General features: G+C 33.0%; 2 protein-coding genes across 5 annotated transcripts in view; one reads left to right on the top strand and one right to left on the bottom strand.

Annotated features, from left to right (window-relative positions):
• Positions 1 to 541: 541 nt before the first annotated feature.
• On the top strand, positions 542 to 16,522 carry LOC115878392 (DDB1- and CUL4-associated factor 8-like). Of its 3 annotated transcripts, none has more exons than XM_030894888.1 (11): positions 542 to 712; positions 795 to 1,102; positions 1,224 to 1,411; positions 1,469 to 1,644; positions 1,776 to 1,928; positions 1,988 to 2,145; positions 2,684 to 2,786; positions 8,070 to 8,303; positions 9,201 to 9,395; positions 11,196 to 11,306; positions 15,455 to 16,522. In XM_030894888.1, the coding sequence occupies exons 2-11, from the start codon at positions 798 to 800 to the stop codon at positions 15,674 to 15,676; spliced, it is 1,845 nt and encodes a 614-aa protein (XP_030750748.1). In that variant the 5' UTR covers positions 542 to 712; positions 795 to 797; the 3' UTR covers positions 15,677 to 16,522. The 3 variants fall into 3 exon arrangements, with proteins under 3 accessions (XP_030750748.1, XP_030750749.1, XP_030750750.1); XM_030894890.1 differs by having other exon boundaries at positions 543 to 712; positions 15,467 to 16,520; XM_030894889.1 differs by having other exon boundaries at positions 542 to 1,102.
• Positions 16,523 to 19,833: 3,311 nt separating this feature from the next.
• Positions 19,834 to 21,622, bottom strand: part of LOC115878391 (O-acyltransferase like protein-like) — a 29,247-nt gene continuing 27,458 nt past the window's right edge. Inside the window, exons 11-13 of one of the 2 annotated variants that reach the window (XM_030894887.1) lie at positions 20,923 to 21,065; positions 20,707 to 20,850; positions 19,834 to 20,624 (exon numbers count right to left, since the gene is read on the bottom strand). In XM_030894887.1, the coding sequence (XP_030750747.1) occupies positions 20,622 to 20,624; positions 20,707 to 20,850; positions 20,923 to 21,065 (290 nt within the window). In that variant the 3' untranslated portion in view covers positions 19,834 to 20,621. Of the gene's footprint in view, positions 20,851 to 20,922; positions 21,066 to 21,622 lie in introns of both variants that reach the window. The other variant, XM_030894886.1, reaches the window with a different exon arrangement.

Below are 21,622 nucleotides of genomic sequence, written 5' to 3'. Positions count from 1 at the left end.
CGTTTTTTTTACTTTATATAGTTTTCTAACAATAGCAAAGAGTAGATGATAATTGGAATTTTAGAGCAAAGCTATACTCTGCTATACCCAACAATGCATATGATTTTACAAAATCATAATTAAAACATAGTTAATAAATTATTAACACAAATACTGATCTCATCCCTGATTTCAATCAACTTCGGGTATTTTCGCATACAAATATTCCATAGGCGTACGGATAGCGTACGGTTAACATAATGTCCCCTCCATACCCGTAGGCATAATCCTTGTATAAATTAATAATGTCTTGTCGTAAATATTTTATTATTCTTCAAATGCTATACAAATTAATTGGTACTTTAACGGAGATCTTTGAACTAATTATTTGCCAACTAAGGGTCTAAAATAAGATTTAGAAGAAAACATTTATTCTTAGTTTAAAGTGGTTTAAAGTTTAATTATCTACAGTTATGTTTGAATCGGACATAATTCGTCACAGATTAATATAATCTGTGCATTCGTGTTTCAAGGTTTAATTTAGTGACCACCAGCTGTTTCTTGACAGTCCTACAGCTTCTAAACTGTCAGAGTTTTGTGCTGTCATAACTCACATACAATCACATAAATATCGAGTTTTTCGATTTTTTAGTTGCTTCAGTAAAAAAATAATATTTATAAATACGTATGCAATGTGTTGATAATATTTACATAACTAAAATTTTACAGTGAAGTAATTATATTGTTTAAAATGTTTTGAATCTTGACATCGCTACAAAATCGCAAATTGCGTTTCTCCTATAATATATTTTTAGATTATGGATGAAAATATGTCGGAAGATGAACTTCGGGCCGAGAGTCCCGTTGAAGGGGAGAGACAGGATAGTGCCAAAAGAATGCGAACCGATTTCGAAGGGGAAGAGCATTCTGTTTCATCCAATAATTCTGAAAATAACTCTAATAGTAATGATTGTAATGAACAGTCTGCTAGTGTAAGTAGTGATAGTGGGTTCCCCTTGAGTGTTGAGGGTAATGGTAATGAACAGATTGTCGATAATACAGAGGAGCAAAATGATGAATCTGAAAATAGGGTAAGAAGTGAAGAAGAGGGGCTTACTGAAAGGTGAGTTGTTTTAACTAGTTAAGAAGACTATTTTAAGCTCAGAACAAAAATTGGTCCGACATTTTATACTTTCTGTGATTTAGTGTTGTAAACATTAATGTGATTCTGATTAACTTTATAGCGATGATGAAGATTTAGATTCAGTTTTAAGTAGCTCTGGAAATTTTGCAAGCGATAGTACAAGCGCTGAAAATACCATTGTTCGTAGTTCCGATATGGACTCTGAAGAGGAGACAATCAATGACATACTAAAGAAAAAGCCTAAGCACACTTGGTTTATGGCACCAGAAATAATTAATAGACAAATTGGTAAACTTTCCGTTCATAATTTTCATTGTTTTGTATTATAACAGGCAGTTCTTCTAGGATATGGAGCTAGAAAAGCTAATCCAAGTCTGTTTCAACAAAGGTGTTATGGATCTCTTAGAAATGTGCAAAAACTTGAATTGATGTACAAACTTGAAAAGCATGATGGATGTGTAAATAGCCTTAATTTTAGTCCCGATGGTAAATTTTTAGTTAGTGGATCAGATGATCTAAAGGTAAAATTAAATTTTTATTTTTCTTGATGTTTAAACAGACTTTAGTTAAGTTTAGTTATGCTTTCAAGTAAGTCAACTTGAAACTGTACTGGATACTGATACATAATTACTCAATTCTCCAATATACATAGGTTGTTATATGGGATTGGAGAATTTGCAAAAGTTTGATGAAAATAGAGACTAAACATCGTAGAAATATATTTCAAACAAGGTTTCTTGATTTTAAAGGACCGGAATTACATTTGGCAACATGTGCAAGAGATGGTCAAGTTTTTTACATACAGGTAAAGATGATATAATATATTGTGAATTATCTTCAAATATATTATTTGAAATAAACTAGGTTTTACCAGATGGTCGTACAGAGAATAAAAAATTAGGCCAACATAAAGGTCCTTGCCATAAGCTTGCAGTTTTAAAAGACCAACCACATGTGATTCTAAGTGCTGGAGAGGATGGAGTAATCCTAAGCCACGATATTAGAAAGAGTAAAGCACGAAAGTATATCTTTTCAAACATATACAGGGTGAACAATGTCCTAAGAAAGTTCCATATTAGATTTCCTATTTGAGTTTTTCACTTTAATATTTTTAAAACATATTTGGCCAATGCAAATATTTGTAGATATAGGGTTAGTCTCAAATAAATGCAAATATTTTCAGGGCTGGTAGGTCTCGATAAAAGAAACATATTTTGTCTTTTCTGTTTTTTACATATGTCCTAAATAATCGAGTTATTTTACTTTAAATTAAAAAAAATAATTTTTTCTGAGGTCCAAATATACTACTCCTATTAATATTTGAACTTATTTAAGTGCTACTACTTGTTTCAGTTACTCACCCTGTATAATGTGATTCAAATAGATCTGTAACTAAATTTGATATTTATCCTATATCTCTATGGAATTATGTTTACAATGTGTGTTACCATTGCTTGTTTAAATTGTTTATAAGACTGAAAATCTCAAATATGAAACCTGTTATTGATTTTTTTTTTCACCCTGTATAATATACCTTTGCATATCAAAATTTATTTTTAGTATTTCTGAAGTTGATAATGATGGAAGAGAAGTTGCACTCTACAGCATTCATGCCAATCCATTAAGAACTCATGAATTTTGTGTGTCAGGCAGAGAAGCATATGTAAGTACCAAAAGAAATTTAATTTAATTCAAAATTGACACGATGATCATTTTGATTGTTAGCCAGCGGCGAAGCTTCCATTGATGCAGATGATGCGTCGCATCACTTCAAAATATTGTTTTTATTTAAGTCACTGATATCTTCTATAATAAATTAAAATTCTCAATAAATTTATTTAAATAATTAAATTCAAAATCAATTATCTAATGTGTGTATTGGTTGAGCTTTATAGATAACGCTAAGACCTACCCTAAAAATAAAAAAATATCTCGAGAGCGCGATAATGCGACTCTCCTCCTTACATTTTAAACGCCGCCAAACGCGAGCATGGGTCAGCGAATTTTCCGGCCACGATTACGTCTCCTGTTCGTTTGTTTTAGTTGGTTGTTTATGCGTTTTTTTAAACACATCTCGTTCGCAGTATAAAATCAAAAATATCGTCGGACGTCGCCATGACCGATTGTGAGTGCGGCTAGAGATAGAAATAATTTTGCAATCATCCTTCAGTTCTATGGCATATTCACAAAAATTACTATTACAGTTTTCTTTGTCAATGATTTTATTTAAAATATATTTTATGAAGAATTTGACAGTGCAATACTAGTGATATTAAATTAGACAAACAGCTTCTTTACAGTCTCAAAAGTTTTTTAAATAAGTCATTAGATATTGTTGTTGCTTCATTCAGAACCTCAAAATTAGTGAAATAAATAGTGAATTCAATGGGCTCTTTCACTATATTTTGGAATTAGCATAATTGAATAAAGCAATTAATTCTAGAATTATCTGCCATCTCACTTTCGAAAAATTTGAAGTTGTTCTTAAGAAAATAAATAGAAACAAAAAAGCCCAGAATAAAAATCCGCACACTATTTTTAATACGTCACACCTGGCATGTTGAAAAGCGGCAACACGGCCGCGGCCGGGCCTCCATGCTGACCCACCACCACCTCCACACAAGGCTATTCAACCTTTTCCAATATGGCGGAGATAGAAGTGCTTTATTTGGCGCGTATTTTAAAACCTGTTTTATTTCCAAATAGACATTTTTCACACAAATGTCGGGTTAGATTACGTAATATTTCACTAATTTTTTAATATACAGGGAGTCTAAAGTTCTTCACATAAGTATGGAATTTTTTGTATTAGTACTCTTATGAAAACATCAGTTAGTTACTTTTTATAAAAAGGTCTCCTTTCTCAGAAAATAGGTAGTGTTAAAATATTCAAACTTGAGGTAGCGTGTATAGGGTGTTTAAAATCATCGGAAAAAGAAATAACCAGAAATATAATTATAATAACCTAAATATTCAATTGCAAACACTTATTGATAAATATATACTATTATGGACAGTATAGGAAGTTACTTGTCTTAGTAAAAGCCTTGGTAAATGCTCTTGGAATTATAAACTAGACTGGTTTGGGTCAAAAAATATGGAATATTTTTTCTTTTTTTTTTGCAGCATTACACAAATGGGAATAAATTTAAACTATAATATATAGGTGAGGATAAATAAAAAAATATAATATGTGTTTCACAATTTTATATAGCAGAAACCTTAGGACCTCCTCTATAATTCCCGTGACAATTTGGAACAGAGCATGTAAAAGGCATGCTACAATAAAATGTTAATACTTACCCTTTAATACCTATCTTTTGATTATTGTAAGCAACCATTATAAAGTACTATGCCGACTGGCGGCGAAGGCTTTTTACTCATTTAGGTGTAATATCTTGATAAATACTTCTAGTTCTTACCTTAAAATAATTAATAATAGAGGAGTACGACAAGCACAAAAGCTTTAAGTTCCTTATGTAGAATGTCTGGTTTGGATTTTTATTACACTGTTATCACAATTTTCTGATCACACCATGCACTGAACACTAAGAACTAAAGAAACGTGTTGCAGAAGCACAACAAACTAGAGATAATTAATTATTTCTGGTATGCAATCGGAACGAGAAACCACTACCGGCTTTTCAGGTTAAAGGTAAACAATTTAATAATGCGCTGCCTTCACCGCCATATTTACCTTGCCCATATCATGTTGATTGGCCTTGAGGTGGTGCTGGTCAAATCAAATCGTAATGTTGCCAGTTGTTGGCTGGCGAACGAGCACGGTTCTGCAATGTGATTGGGTGTATTTTTCATACGTCATCAATTGGCAGTTTAAAATTATTTCAAATTAAAGCAATTTTGAGGGCCTACAAAAAAATTATTCAATGTCATGGAACTATTTTTTTTTGGATAAATATACTGAAAATAGTCTTCTATTTCCGATTTTATCCTTGAATTGGGTATTTTATTTTTTGTGAAAAAACCTATTATACCTTATACCCTTGTATATACAGTGCATACCAAATAAACGTTTAGTCACGTGATTAAGCTTGACCGGCACGGCGTTGCCCACTTTTATATATTTTTTTTAATCAAAATATTTTAGAAAACACAAATAAATGAATTATAAATAATACACTCAGATGCAAAAAAAAGCAACAGAGACATTTTTGGTCAAATTTAAACTCTTATATTTTTGTTATTTTTAGCCCTATTTGCATGATTTTTTAGCACACTGTACATAATTATGTCAACTTTAATTCGTAAACTCAGTTTTTTGTAAACTTTAGTAATTGGCATATTATACAGGGTTAATCGAGGGGTTGTTTTTTTATCCTAACTTTATAACACCCTGTGTAACAATTCCGTGTATAAATTTTCCTAAAATATAATTTTACGGTAAGAACCATGTCTCCTGAGCATTTTATTTTTTGAATCACGACAATGCATGCTTTGGTTAATTTTTAAGAGCGAAATGAACTGATCACGATCAATTTGCAATGTTTTCAGTTATCATTACTTTTGATGGAATTTAAAAAAAACGAGATGATTTTGGTGACTATTGTCGTAACGTTATATTACGCTGCATCGCAACTCTATACTAAATTTAAAAAAAACGTTAAAGACTAACGATGCAGTCCTGGGGCGCTATTCTGTAAAATCGTCGGTATCGGTAAGTTACGACACGATACGTATTTGTATATAGTAAAAATGCGTTAATTGTTGTTGCCATAGTTACCGATCGGTCCTATGGCAGATATCGCAAATTTGTACCGACGAAAATCGGTATCTCTACCGTGCCCTTGTCAACCTTACGGTAGAGATACCGAGAGTCGTCGGTACAAATTTGAGATATCTGTCATAGGGCCGATCGGTAACTATGATAACAACAATCAATACGACCCTCATTGGCCGTACGTACCGATAGTTGTCGGTAACTTGCCGATACCGACGATTGTACAGAATAGCGTCCCTGGTTTTAATAAACATCAATAACGATAACAGAACTAACGATATTAAGGAAAACATCTGTTATACAAACAGAAAAAAAATTGTAAAAAAAAGTAATACTGCCTGCCCTGGCTGCTATAACTGCCTGTATACGTTTGTCCATACTGTCATTGAGGCTGCATATATCATATTGCGTTATGTTTTCCCATTTTTCTTTCAGGACCAAGCGAAATTCATTTAATGAAGCTAGTAACGCTTACCGACCTCTAACCCTCCTGCCAAGCATTTCCCAAACGTCGAACATGATGGGCAGTTCATAGTAGTATATATTTGACAATAATCGCCAAAGCTGCCTTGTCATATTGAAAAAACTTCAAAAATAAATTATAATTGAAAAAATTGCAAATTGTTGGTGGCAAGTTCATTTCGCTCTTAAAAATTAACCAATGCGTAGTAACCAAGTGTCAAAACGAATGACAATGTCAGGAAATAAATAAATAAATCCGGCAACCTGGAATTCTTTACAGCAGAGCTATCACCTGAATTCCCAGTGCGAAATTTAAATTCCAGTTAGTCAGCACGGCGTCGAATATGTTCATGGTTGGCGACAATGAAAAATCGATCGAATCAAACTTAAAAATCGCGCCCTCGATTACGTAACTAAAAGTTTAATTGATATGAAATATATATTATTACGTTTATACTTAAGAATTTGCTATCGTTCACTTAATATTAAAGAAAAAAAATAATTAAAATTAATAGAATATCTTAGAAGCAGCTTGCCGTAGTCAGTTGTATCCATAGAGAAAGCTATTATACCTATAATATTATAGGTGCGTCTCAAAAGTGGCTCACCTCTATAACTTTTTTACTTTTTCAGTTAAAAAAACGAGATTTGGTATGTTAATATATGACATAAATTAGAACTGATTGTACGTATTCAATTGTTTTCGGTCGCTTCCTGTGTCACCGGAAATTACAACTTTTGATTTTTAAATGGCATCCTCAGTATTTTTTTATTTTATTCGATAGAAAATGACATTCTGAATAGAATGACATATCATATGTCAACTAGTGACATTTGAGCATATAGTTTATTTGAAATTATAACATGCGGTTGATAACGAAAAATTGACTCAAAAACCAAGCTTGTGGTATTAAATTATTCGTAAAAAAATACTTTTTTCAAATATGCTAATAAGCCACCCTCGTTATATTTGAAAAAATTGAGATATGATTAAAAATACGCGATTTGGGCATCTTTTAACCAGTCAGGACAAGACACTAAAAACATTAGACAATCAAATATATTTTCCAAGGCTCCTTGATTAAACATTAATGTTTAGAACATAGAGATGGCACTCTAGATTGAAATTTAAAATACGAGTTTTTATTAAGTGAAAATGTCAAAAATTGACATATGATATGTCATTCTATTCAGAATGTCATTTTCTATCGAATAAAGTAAAAAAATACCGAGGGTGCCATTTAAAAATCGAAAGTTGTAGTCATTTCGTGTGAAACTACAACCAAAAACAATTGAACACGTCAATCAATCCTAATTTATGTCATATACTAATGTTAGTATATGACATAAATTAGGATTGATTGATTGGTATGTACCAAATCTCGTTTTTTTATCTGAAAAAATAAAAAACTAATAGGGGTGAGCCACTATTGAGACGCACCCGTATACTCGTAATTATTATCTTATAAAACAATAAATTTTTGTTTCTAATTTCTAACCACAATTTCTCTTTTGACTGATGATAAAATTAAAGGCCAAAATGACATTTCTTGTATAAGTAGTGGAAAAAAAAGTGTTAATTATTTCTATACTTAATAAAAAGTACTATTTACCACTAAACCACTAATTTTGATCTTTTGAAAGTTTACATTGAAATTAGAGGTTGTTGTGAACGAAACTTAATTCAACAATTGAAATACGAATATAATGTAACGCAAAATTCCAGTTATGACGTATAATTTTCAGGTTAGAATATATGACCAAAGAAAAAGCCGTGAACCATTAGCAAGACTATGTCCTTATCAAGAGAGTGATCCAAACAATCTACACATTACTTGCGCAGTGTACAATCACGACGGCAGCGAAGTACTGGCTTCTTACAATGATGATGATATTTATCTATTTGATACTCACACAGTACGTGATACCTTTCAGTATATCCGTAGATATTCAGGTCATAGAAATGCTGCAACAATTAAGGTAAGTTTATCCATAGATGAAAGAAAATAATCTATTAGGATAGATATGAAACTTAATAGTAAAGTTTTGGGTCAAAACGCCCCTCCGTGTTTTTAGTAGAGAAAACAGAAAATTATTCCTGTTCTTGTTTACGGTTGTTCTTAGCAACCGCTATAGCAGCGCCAGATCCCGTACAACGTATACACCCTAAAACAATTATAAGTTTTGGCTAGGCTTATAAGTAATAACTACTAACATTTACTGACAATGTAAAATAAATAATAAATTATTGAGTCTACCCCATGTCTACCCTACATCATATTTTTACACCTTTTGAATAAAATTAAAACGGCTCTGATAAACTGGAGTTTAAGTCGGCCATTCTAGGACCCCGTCACCGTCGCGTTCGCTCGATTATGAACGAGCGATGCAAGTGACGAGTTACGAGCGAGAAACGCAAGCGATGCTAGAATGAAATAAATTGAAATCCGATTTTAATGCGATATACTCGATAAAAAACCGATAGAATTTTCTACATACATTGCAGGTAGCAAATTTATATAACGTCGTATATATATTTATCTGGTGTGTATCTGAGGGACAAAGTTTTACTACCTATATCGACAATGCTTTGAAATAAACAAGCGATCAAGCGAATCGCTCGTCGCTTGCTACTTGCCATTCATCACCGAAAGAATATGTGCCCTGCGCACGCAACTTATACTGCTTGGCGCTTGGCGTTAACGGGTACCTAAAACAAGCTATGGTCGAAAAACCGTATTTTTAAATACGAGCGATCGCTCGGTTATTGAAATCGCTTGAAACTCGAGTACTCGATTATTGAAATTAATGGATTTTTCCCATCACTAGTTTTTGATATGCTCCTTGATCTTTTTATTCAAAGGTTTTATTTTTTAGGGCGTGTCATTTTTTGGACCTCGGTCGGAATTCATCGTGAGTGGCTCAGATTGCGGCCACTTGTTCTTCTGGGAGAAGAGTACTGAAGCAATTGCTCAATTTCTATTGGCCGACGATAATGGTGTAGTGAATTGTGTCGAACCGCACCCTGAACTGCCGTTTGTCGCAACCAGTGGTCTCGATTGGGATGTAAAGGTATGTAACCGAACAGGTGCGGCGCCTTTAAAATTTGAAATTCGATTGAACACAAGTTTGCTTAAATAATAATGAGCCACACAGAGGCTGCTAGCTTTGTAATTGTAACAGCCGGGCGTTGGGGTTCAAAGATACGACTCTGAATCAAAGATGTTATTTAGATATTTTTTTATTATTAGATGTTATTATTAGAGATTATTTTGTTATTATTTCCGTTAGACTGGGTGCGTCTCAAAAGTGGCTCACCCCTATAACTTTTATTTTTCAGATAAAAAAAAACGACATTTTGTATGTTAGTATATGATATAAATTAGGATTGACAGATGTCTTCAATTGTTTCCGGTCACTTCCTGTTTCACCGGAAATGACTACAACTTTTGGTTTTTAAATGGCGCCCTCGGTATTTTTTTACTATATTTGATCAAAAATGACATATCATATGTCAACTTTTGACATTCTCGCTTATTAAAAAATTGTATTTTAAATTTCAATCTAGAATGCCATAGCTATGTTAAAAACACTAATTTTTAATTAAGAAGCCTTGGAAAAATCGATTTGATGGTTTAATGTTTTTAGTGTCTTGTTGTATCCGCTTAAAAGATGCCCAAATCGTATTTTTAATTATATCTCAATTTTTTCAAATGGGATGAGGGTGGCTCATTAGCATATTGGGAAAAAGCATTTTTTTACGAATAATTTGACACCACACACATGGTATTTTGACTTAAATTGAACCACATGTTACATTTTTAAATAAACAATATTCGAAAATGTCAAAAGTTGACATATGATATGTTATTCTATTCATCTAGTTAGAAAAGGAGCGAACACTCCACTAACTGGACCAGAACCGTTCTGCTTTCCAAGTGGTAACCAACTCAAGGCGGAACTCAAGAACTTGGAAGATTCCATCCGCAACCTGGAATGGGAATCTTGCAACGGTCTAAGACACTCGAAGAAGTTTCTGAGGGCTTACGATCAAGAAAAATCACACATCTTCCTGGGTTTAAGTAAGAACAATCTTCGGATTGTCACGGGGTTTTTAACAGGACACTGTCTCCTCAACGAACACCTCAGTAGATTGAAGCTGAGAAACAAGGGCGAATGCAGATTCTGTGGGCAAAATGGGGAAACACCAGTACACCTCATCACTAAGTGCGCCGAGACGACAACCATTCGTGCCATGAACTTTGGTACGACTGATATTGGAGATGGAGAACTACCCTCTATAAAACCGTCCCAGATTTTGGGACAATATGATGAGTTATAACTCAAGAAACACGATAGATCTGTAAGGTCGCAGTGACTAACCCCCCTCCCACTCATTCTAAATTCTAAAATTCTATTCTATTCATAGTGTCATTTTCTATCGAAAAGTAAAAAAATACCGAGGGTGCCATTTAAAAGTTGTAGTCATTTCCGGTGACCCAGGAAGTGACCGAAAACAGTTGAATATGTCAATCAATTCTAATTTATGTCATGTACTAACATATCAAATCTCGTTTTTTTACTGAAAAAATAAAAAAGTTATATGGGTGAGACACTTTTGAGACGCACCCGGTATACTATTAATAATTAAGTGACTCTAACTTATAAACTGAACTATGAGACCAGACTACAAATTATAGAAGCAAAAATATTTTAAACAATTTATTAATATATTAAAAAGTTGAATAGGAACTAATTCTGAAAGCAGTTATTCCATTCGCTTGTTCGTACCTTCAAAATTGCGTTTTTGAAGACGCTGACTGCATCTTTTCTTTAATGAATGTTTTGTGTAAAAATATCTATGATTTATAGCTCTGGGTGCCATCTTGTGAAGACGAACCAGTTATGAGAGACTTACCCCGCACTGTGAGAAAGAATAGGAGGGAATGTTGGAACACTTCTACAGATCAGTCTGACAATCAGGTACATTTGTAAATATTACTAAGCATGGATTGTATTGAATCCCTTACTGTCGCCAGTATTTTGGTAATATATCAGTTTTATATGATAATTTAAATATGAGTACGTATTGACATTTATTTGATATGAATGAGGAATACCACTTGAATATTAAAAAAGGTGTATCGTTTTCAGTGATTCTACTAGTAAAGAACATTTTAAAGGTGATAATGTATGTATAAATAGCTAGACGTTGACCCAGCTCTATGGAATAGCTCTATATCGGGGTTTATGGTTTGAGATTTTCACTCCAATCTGGTTACAAAATACTTATGCAGACAATAGTAACTACAAAATATAGCATTATATTTGAAATATATACAAGTTTTGAAAATATATTTGATCCACCCCTTGGGTGACATAGAGGAGATATAGCAACTACATGCCTTATTAAGGGAAGCGTTATTTGACAACTTTGACAGTTATCAAATGTCATAATAAGCGTTTACGACAGCTGTCTCTCTCTCAAACAGTTAAACAGAACGTCAACGGTTTATAATAGACGTATCTGTTAAAAAAAAACTAGTGTTCTTGAATAGTTGAATGTAGATATTTTAAATACTTCCTCTTCTCCTACAAATTCGAGGTACGAGTATTGGTATCTCTATAATTTTATCTATATTTTCAAATTAGCTGATAATTTATGAGATACAGAGGAAAACTTATTTTTTTTAAATACGAACCTGCATTTATTATTTCAGGTGTTGAAAGAACTCGTTCTCCTGAGTACAATGATATGCCACACTTTATACTTTTTTTGTTATGGGTACCTTAACAACAACAAAACTATTTAATTATTATTTAAAATAATTTCAAGTCCGACTCTGGTTTTTTAAAATTATTTAATCTGATTATATTCATCGCAACAATATTAATCAGCGCCGATTAACATTGAATAAGGAAAATCGAGCCAATTGGAAGATTCAAATAAATAATATCCAGGTCAGCAATTTTAAGATATTTATTATTTTTAACTTTTTTTTATTGTGAATTTGAAATCTCATTGTGCGATCTAATAATATGCATAATATTAATCGTAGATATTATATATAAATCAACTTCTACAAACTAGTTTCTAATGCGTTTAACTCTCCCTATTGCACAAATTTATATTTTGTTCAGTTTTATTTATAGCTCTTTGAACTTTCTTCTTATACTCCCGAATGCATTTTGTACTCTTTATTGTAAATGTTGAGATGTATTAACACAGATTAGGTATCCTATAAGTATACAGATAAAAATCTTGTCCCTAATTCGTGGTACAAAAATTGTTTTTTATGACGATGTGCAAACGAGTCAAATTTGCTGTGCGCAAAAATAAACTCGCGTAAAATAACAATAAACAGCGTAATAGAGAGATATCGCTAAACCGAATAGCGTGCATGGACGTTAATAAGGCCAGGTGTTATTTCCTTTACATGAGGTGGTATTAACTCTCTTCATTTAAGCTACACGCACACTGGTGTGATCACGGCCGCGATCACGATCACGATCAGGGCAGCAATAAAGTGTTTGTACACTTAAATCCCTGATCGTGATCGTGATCGCGGCCGTGATCGCGCCAGTGTGCGTACAGCTTTATAGTTATCGGATCGGAAAGAATTCCGATCGCGTCGCGTCCGCTATTTAAACTTAACCTGACTTTGAATTTAAAACTTTGAAATTGTTTTGTTTAGTAGGTATTTTAAAACTAAAGGACTAAAGTGCTTATTTCCAGTGCTTTATTGTTCAACGTCTGCCAGTGGGTTTAGGGCAACAAGCAACAAATTCTCTTAGAAGGGCTAAGTCGTCATCTGCTGTAAACCTAAGACTCTTTATAAGTTCTTTAGTATTGGAAGAGGTGGAATCCATATTTTGGGCCATATTTATTTAATCAAAACTAATCCCAGCTACTTAAATATCAATCATTTAAGCAATTTTTAAACGTTATCAGAGGTTATTTAGAAAGAACGCTTGGTGTAATTGATCCGCAAATTACGTCAGGCGGTAACGTTATTAGCGGATGTTGCGTTAAAAATTGACTCGCTCATATCGTAACCATGATAAGGTACGCGTAAATACTGGATGACGCTATTCGGTTTTCCGATATCTCTCTAATAACTGTGCCGGTCAGGCGCTGTGCACAATTTTAGAGGCCATAAGTGGGCGTGCTATGTGCGCAAACTAGTCACCTAACTAGTGCCCGATTCCGAAAATTGGAACCACGAAAAACAATAAAGAAAAAACAAAGATTGTAATCTGTATAATCTGTAGTATTAATTTCACTTTTACAAATGACGTCAAGTAACGTCTCTTCCTCCCCCCTCGACCCTTGGCGACAGAGCCATTATACTGCTCGCTAGCCATTATACTGCTCTATTTCCAATCGATCTTCCGGGGAAATGATTTGATTGTTGATATTTATTTTATATTATTTTTTTTTATTATTTTATTACATTTGATTTTCCGTATTCAATGTTTTACCCCATGTCATTGCTAAGTTTGAAAGCTTATCTCAATATTGTAACGATGAATAGATTAAATATTAAAAAAAGCAGAGCCGGACTTCAGATTAGTTTAAATAAATTGTGTTCAAATGTCCAAAACAAAAAAAAATTAAGTGTGACATATCGTTGGACTCAACATATCGTTGGACTCGAGTTCTTTCAAAACCTGAAATAAACAATGCAAGTCCGTATTTAAAAAAATTAAGTTGGCCTCTGTATCTCACAAATTATCAGCTATTTTAAAAATCTAAAAATACTATCAGATAGCCCTAATAAAGTGGGTATGAGAATGTGCAATTAGTTTTTTGATTTTCTAAAAAGTAACTCAAAAAAAACTGAGCAATCCTTAAAATTCTTAAACTTTTTTGATGGCATCTTGAAGAACATCCCAAAGCGCAACTTTGCTCCAATTTAACCGTGTTCCTCTCTGTTATGGTTACCGAGATACCAATGCTCGTACCTCGAATTTGTAGCACACTGTATACAGACCGATTTTCCAAGTTTGAGACTTTCCTTGTCATTTTCGGCGCCATATTGGTTTTCACGTATTTCCTGAACTGGTCCATGAGTTGTAAACATTTTAGGTACTATCGCTATTAGGAGGCATTTATTGTATTCTGTTACCGTTACACCGTAAACGTTAATCGTATGAGCGCAGGCAGTCACTAGAATATTCTTAAGACAATTAAGAGTAGCATGAACGGCATTTCCTTAAGTTCTTAAGGTTAATTTCTTTGGGTTAATGTTAAAGGTAAGGTGAGGACCAAAGCTTGATTTTCATGCATCCGTTATACGTTGATGCGTTAGTCCGACGGTGCTCTGATTGGTCATAGCGTTTTCGCGCCACTTCATCCGTAAATATTTTACTTCAGCCTGTCAACGGACCCGTCCATACGATAACGGACGTTTTGACACTTTTTTGACAAATTTAATCTAACCTTAATAAAAATATAGGTAAAGTAGCAAAATCGTTATGGAAACAAAAATATAAAATAACACCAACGTATATCCGATAAACGGAGGCATGAAAATGCAAGAAATTTAAAAACTGCATTATTTTCTAACCAATCAAAGTCTTTAAATTCTACCAATAAAATTAATATCGTATCAACGTATCGTCGGACAACGGATGCATGAAAATCAAGCTTAATACTTGAAGTATAAACCCACCATCAGGTGCCCGGTAGCGTAGAGGTACAGCTTTCGTCTACCAATTCAAAGGTTGTGAGTTCGAATCCCACAGCCGGCATTTAAGCAGCCGACTATTTTTAATAAAATAAAAATAGTTTAGGTATTTAGGTCGACTCAGCCTTAAATGAGTACTTGGGATTCACAATCCTGAGGTAATAATAGAGGCGGTTGAAGCGTAATGCTAGCCGCATTACCCTCCTTGTATACTGAACGGCTCTAGTATGGCAAGCTGTACTTTGCTACTCCCAAGGTATTACACGCTACATACGGGAGCAATTATTATTTATTATAAACTCACCATCATAAAGAAGATATGAGTGAAAATATCAAATCTTAAATCTGACATTGAGCTTGTTCGAAACGCTGGGTCATTCTTAAAATGGTTCCTTCCCTATATTAGATTAATTTTCTGGTCTTAATAAACAAACATTATAGTCTTTGTCGCAGGTGCTGTGGTTGCTGTGGCGTCGTCTGAGAGCGTCGCGTCATGCGCGCGCATCTCGTAACGCGGAAGACAGTTTCCAGGTCGGCGGCAGAACCGGATTCTCGTTGCTAAGTCTCGATTCCAGCGGATCTGACAGTTCCTCGGAGTCGTGGCGCTCATTACACAGCGACGCCGACACGGACGACAGCCCGCCAGGTTGTGCCACATCCTAAGAGGTCGGGTTCGTTCTAGCTGCGGTCGTTATACCGTCACGTATTACGATGTTCACAACTGGTTAATTTACTTTCTAAATCTACGGGTATTGGTAATATTATGAAGTAATATACAGACCTGGTGTCATCCTAATTTTAGCTTATGAAATAGTGATATACACTCACCCGCAAAATTTTGATGTATTTTAAAGTTTAATATATTTTATTCTAGTGGGCCGATTTTTATGATTTTTAAGCAATGTTGTAGCTAAATTATTTGACTTTTTAGTGTCTCCAAGTTGTGTCCCCAAGTACCCCTCAAACCGAATGCATCCTTGTTTTATTTAGTTTCTTCGTCTTACTGATAAAATCTGTAAGTTAATCTGAGTTTAAGATCAAGACGAGACATATTTTACTCGCTCCAAGTTTTTGAACTGTACCAACTTTACATATTACTATTTATTGGTACAATTTGGTTTAAGCTTCATTTTCATGCGTCTGTTATCCGTTGATTCGATGGTCCGACGGCGCTCTGATTGATCATAGCGTTTCATCCGTAATTTTTTTACTCCAGGTCGTCAACGGAGAAAGATCGTACGGTAACGGACCTTTTGACACTTTTTTGACAAATTTAATCTAACCTTAATAAAAATATAATAGTACAAGAGCTAGCACCGTCGGGAAAACGAGAATTTTAAGAAAGCTGGTTCTTTAATATATCTTTTGCTATGCTCTCCTGACGAAAGTGCGGGCTGTCTGCCTGCCGGTAGACTACTACTGCGCATCACATCTGTACAGGGTCTCATTTTCGTGTGTTTGGAATATCTCGTTTTTGAGTAGAGATACAATGATGCGATTTTCACATTACTTTGCTACTTTTTTATGAAACTAAATATGCTATACATAGGTTTGTCCTAGCCTCCTTAGTTCCTGAAATACAGGGCGAATTTGTGATGCGCAGTAGTGAATGCCGGTCCGCACGCTGTTCAGTAGAGCATAGCAAAATATACATTAAAGAACCAGCTGTCTTAAAATTCTCTCTCGAAAATGTTGCTAGCTTTTAGACTATAAGTAAAACAGCGAAATCGTTATGGAAATGAAAATATAAAAGGTCACTAATCACAAGCAAATCGTATATCCTTTGTATCTCTGTCTATCAACTGTTTATAACGTAAGACGGTAACGCAGGTGGGTTTTGTTTATCCAGATTTTAAATGTACTGTTATAATTGATGGACTTGGTCAAAAAGTACTCTTTTTGTTTATTAAAATTTTGATTTTTTTTCCAATTTCTTTACTTACTATTTTTTATTTAGCTTTCCAAATTTTGTTATTTTAGATAATTTCTACTATATGTCATTTATTTCTATTATATACAGGGTGTTCCTTAATGACATGTAATATTTAAAGGGCTATTTTAAGAAAAAAAACTTCATATGAATGTATGTTCTAAACATCCTAACTTTTGAGATACAGGGTTGTAAAATTTTTAAAAAAAAAACTTTTTTTCATAACTCTGAGTTTATTATAATTATCTTTATGCAATTTTATGCACACCTTCTATGCATAAAACTGTATTTTTTTTTGGTGTGCAATTTGTTTTTGTTGTATCTCTTATTTTCCATCCAGCCAATGTAGAAACAATCGGATTTTTAGCTATTTGACACTAAAGTAAAATTAGAATAGAGAAGGCACTGGCGTGCCATTATTTCCTTCAAAAACATTCAATTAAAACCCCGTATGGATGCCACTGGTGGAAATAAATAAAACATTTTGTATATATCAAAATAGACATTTTGGTGGATGGGTGTAATTTTTTTTAGAAAAATTTACCACCCTGTATCTCGAAAGTTAAGGCGTTTAGGACACACATTCATATGAAGTTTTTTTCCAAATATATGTCCAGGAATTACTCCTTTCACTCTCAACTCAGAAATAGTTTGTATTACTTAATCTAACACATTAACAACTATTTTCTTTAAAAACTCGATGTTCTTAGTCCCGTTCTAAATAACAAGCTAAAACATCTTTATACATCACAATAAGGCTTGTACGTCTTTGTATATTACAAATTCGCCTAGTTCATAGTGTTACCAATATCTGTATTGTTTGTCTCAGTTATATTTATCTATTATGAAAAATATACAGGGTGTCCCAGAAATAAGTGCAAATATTTTAACTGGCAGTATAGTTCAACTCCAGAAACACGCCTATGAGGTTTTTTTTGCCAAAAAAAAATGTTGAAAATTTAAAATTTTTCTTGACATTTTCCGGGAAATTAGAAAAAACTTTTTAGTGCCACTTGTTTATTCACCTGAGATTTCCCTACTTTGTATCTAAACCTTGCAGTGTTGCAACCTCCTATGTTATCGACATTCTACATAGTTCGGCGGAACATAGTTCTACATTTATAAATTCATAGACAAATTTCTACTCAAAAAATTAGGAATGGTAAATTTAATCTTTTATCAGTGCTCATTATTAATAATTATAGAAAAAAAAACACATTAATTATTTTTAGTACTTACCCTTTCAATGAAAACTTAACAAAAACCACCGAAAATTAGCTAAAACATTACGTTTATGACGTTTACGAAAATCTTTGTTATGCTGCAAAATAACTTTATTTTGGAATAAATTTAATAAAATGATTCATATTATTCACAATCAGGTCACAAAAAAGAAATTCCTAAAATGTTTATCGTAATTTAGAATTCAATTCAAGAAATTTAGAAAACAGCCCAACGAATAATCGATTCATTTTTGTTTTGTTTGTTTTCTTTCATGTTTCTCTGTTTTATTTGAACCACTGTTTTACAAAACACCTTGAAAAACGCACATTACTTACCTTTCTGAATGAATAAATGTTGAGAATTATTGTCTCTTATCGCCACTTACGAACTACTTTCAATCTAAGAAAATACATGTTTCACTCAACAATTTTAAATAGGTTTTTTCTTTTTTCGCTATTTTTTCGATGTATTTCGACAATTCCATCGACAGCCTAACCGTCAGCCAAGAGCGCCGCGTGTGAACTGGTCCTTTGAGTCGCCGGTCGCCGCGCCGTCGTGGCGGGCTTGCGTCAGACGACGATGTTAAGCAACGTTGCCGTAGTTACAACAATTTCAAATTCAAGACATTCGAAGCAATCAAATTCATATTAAATTTTAAAAATAAAACAGAGAAACATGAAAGGAAACAAACAAAACAAAAATGAATTGATTATTCGTCGGGCTGTTTTCGATGTATTGAATACTGAATTACGATAAACATTTTAGAAATTTCTTTTTTGTGACCTTATCAATAACCAATTCATTTGTGTTTTGTTTGTTTCCTTTCATGTTTTTCTGTTTTATTTTTAAAATTTAATAAGAATTTGATTTCTTCGAGTGTCTTGAATTTGAAATTGTTGAAACTACGGCAACCTCGCATGACGCAAGCTCGACACGGCGGCGCGACAAAGGAACAGTTACCAGTGATGCGCGGGTCTCTTGGCCGACGCGACGGTTAGGCTGTCGATGGAATTGTCGAAATACATAGAAAAAATAGCGAAAAAACAAAATACGTATTTAAAATGGTTGAGTGAAACATGTATTTTCTTAGATTGAAAGTAGTTCGGAAAGTGGCGGTAAGAGACAATAATTCTCAACATTTATTCATTCAGAAAGGTATTCAAAGTAATGTGTGCTTTTCAAGGTGTTTTGTAAATCAGTGGTTCAAATTGTGATGAGGCCTGTATGAAAATAATGTGTTAAAAATGGGGACTGTTATTTTAGTAGTTATTATAATAGCATGTACACAAGTAAAGCAGCACAGTGAAGTGTATTTTAGTTAAGTGTATATCAAAAAAGAGAACTGTCACAGTTACATCGATCTGTCATAAGTATCTTTTTTAATGTTGGGTAAGTTTTTTAATTCAACTTTTTTAACACATTATTAAACATTTAACTTTTAATTTATTTTATTTAATAATATCACAATCTTAAAAATGTAATGCATCTCTGCAAACTCCTCAGGTGTTGTGATTTTATGACTTACTTTTAACATATACTTTCTTGTCCCTATGGCAACACAGTGCGTCGAATTAACTGAAATCCGGGCTTGATCCGGGTAATTGGATGTAGTTGGCGATATCTGCCGGCGGTTCTCAAAATGTTGCGATTATTTTTTTAAATTTTCAAAGTTAAATAACTCGGTTATTTTCAATTTATTTTAAAAATGGTAAAGAGAAAATATGTTTATTTTGACCCGATCTACCACCCCTTAAAATATCTGCACTCATTTCTGGGACACCCTGTATAAGCAAAGTATCTAAAACTGAACCATATGTTTGAACTAAATGATTTCAAATAAAACTAGACACATCCTTCTGTACAGTTTATTATTGTAGATATCTCTATATTATCTCGGTAGCAAATAAGTATTGTTTAGAATAAATGTTTGAATTCAATAAAAAATCAGTTTTAGATACACGTTATTTTCGACCACCTTAAGAGAAGAATTTTATTTTAAATCTTATAATTACATTCGGGTTGATTTATATGCTTATTCAACATATTATATGTGAGCATAGTTACTTTGCATAACTTACCTAGTGTGCTAGAAAGCTATTTTTTTAAATATATTTTTTCGTGGTTAAATAACCCATTACAAGGTTTGTAAAAATGTATTGTGATTATATATTATTAAACTATTATTATATTATAAGAAGTGTTAAGATTTTTAGAAAATAAATTTGCTCTATTTTGTATAGTAGAGATTTTTTTATGATGGTGAATTTTATTTCATACAAAACTCTTATTTTTACTTAAAAAAATATTATTTTCTTACAAATTATTTACACTTTGTGCTAGCTAAATTATAAATAATATATTGTTAGTTTTCTTTATCCCAGGCATGCATCAGGTTAGTTTTTTAGTAGGGATCGTAACCATGTATGTTTTTGGTGTTAGTAATATTTATACATTTCACTAAAATCATATATATCTTTAGATAATAAACAATTTATATTGTTTTATGTAATAGTGGCGTTGTTTCACAATGTAATATTACCTGGTTAATATTAGTCGTTTTAGTTTTGGTCTTATACTTGTCTAGAAAATATTTTTCTATTACTATAACAGGAGATTCAAAGGTTAATACCCAAAATGTCGACAAGACAAAGGTCATCATGGTGATACCCCAAAATGAATAGGCCTAAAAATAAATTAACATAAGAAATTTGAATGCAAATTTATGATTAATATATATTAATATTTTTGTTTTTACCACATGAAAAATTGAAAAATACGCTGGTGATTTGGCCGCGTATGTTATCATATATAAAATGGTCACGTGTAACAGATATATGCTGTATGTAAATCTACTTAATACTTGGAAAATTGGCAAAGACAGGAAGCTGTTGATAAAACCTAAAATAACAATAATAAAATACGTAAATTGTACAGGGCAGTCCGATCTATAGGCCGGGTTTTAGGGTCCGAATTCTGAACACCTGCACCGATTGAAATTTTAACAGTGAATAGAGATATACAGGGTGTCCCAGGCTGAGCGTGCATTAGAAGTTTCTAGAGAACTACAATATCTAGATCGAAGATTTTTTGCATATCATTGTTTTACAACGAGATATATCGATTAAAAATATTTTCAATATGGCGGCACTTCCGGAAATACCGAAAGTTGACAACTACTTTCTTATTTTAAATGGCCGCCTCTATTTTTTATTGCATACTTAAATTCTCTGTAAAATTCTATGAATATTGATGTTAAACACTCTATATCTAAAATTAACCGTTTTTGAGAAAAAAAAATATTTAAAATTTTTGGACGAAAAAAACTACCTGTCAAAAAAATTTGTATAGCCTAAAAGTCAAATTTAGTGATTACCACAGCCACTGTGACATAAAGAGAAGACATGTAGCTATCTATTTCAAAAATTAACTTCTTCAAATGTCATATAATAATGGCG

Source organism: Sitophilus oryzae, unplaced genomic scaffold (assembly GCF_002938485.1).
Source record: "Sitophilus oryzae breed Bouriz unplaced genomic scaffold, Soryzae_2.0 scaffold_1508_pilon_pilon, whole genome shotgun sequence".
Taxonomy (NCBI): domain Eukaryota; kingdom Metazoa; phylum Arthropoda; class Insecta; order Coleoptera; family Curculionidae; genus Sitophilus; species Sitophilus oryzae.
This window is presented reverse-complemented; position numbering and strand designations above follow the sequence as displayed.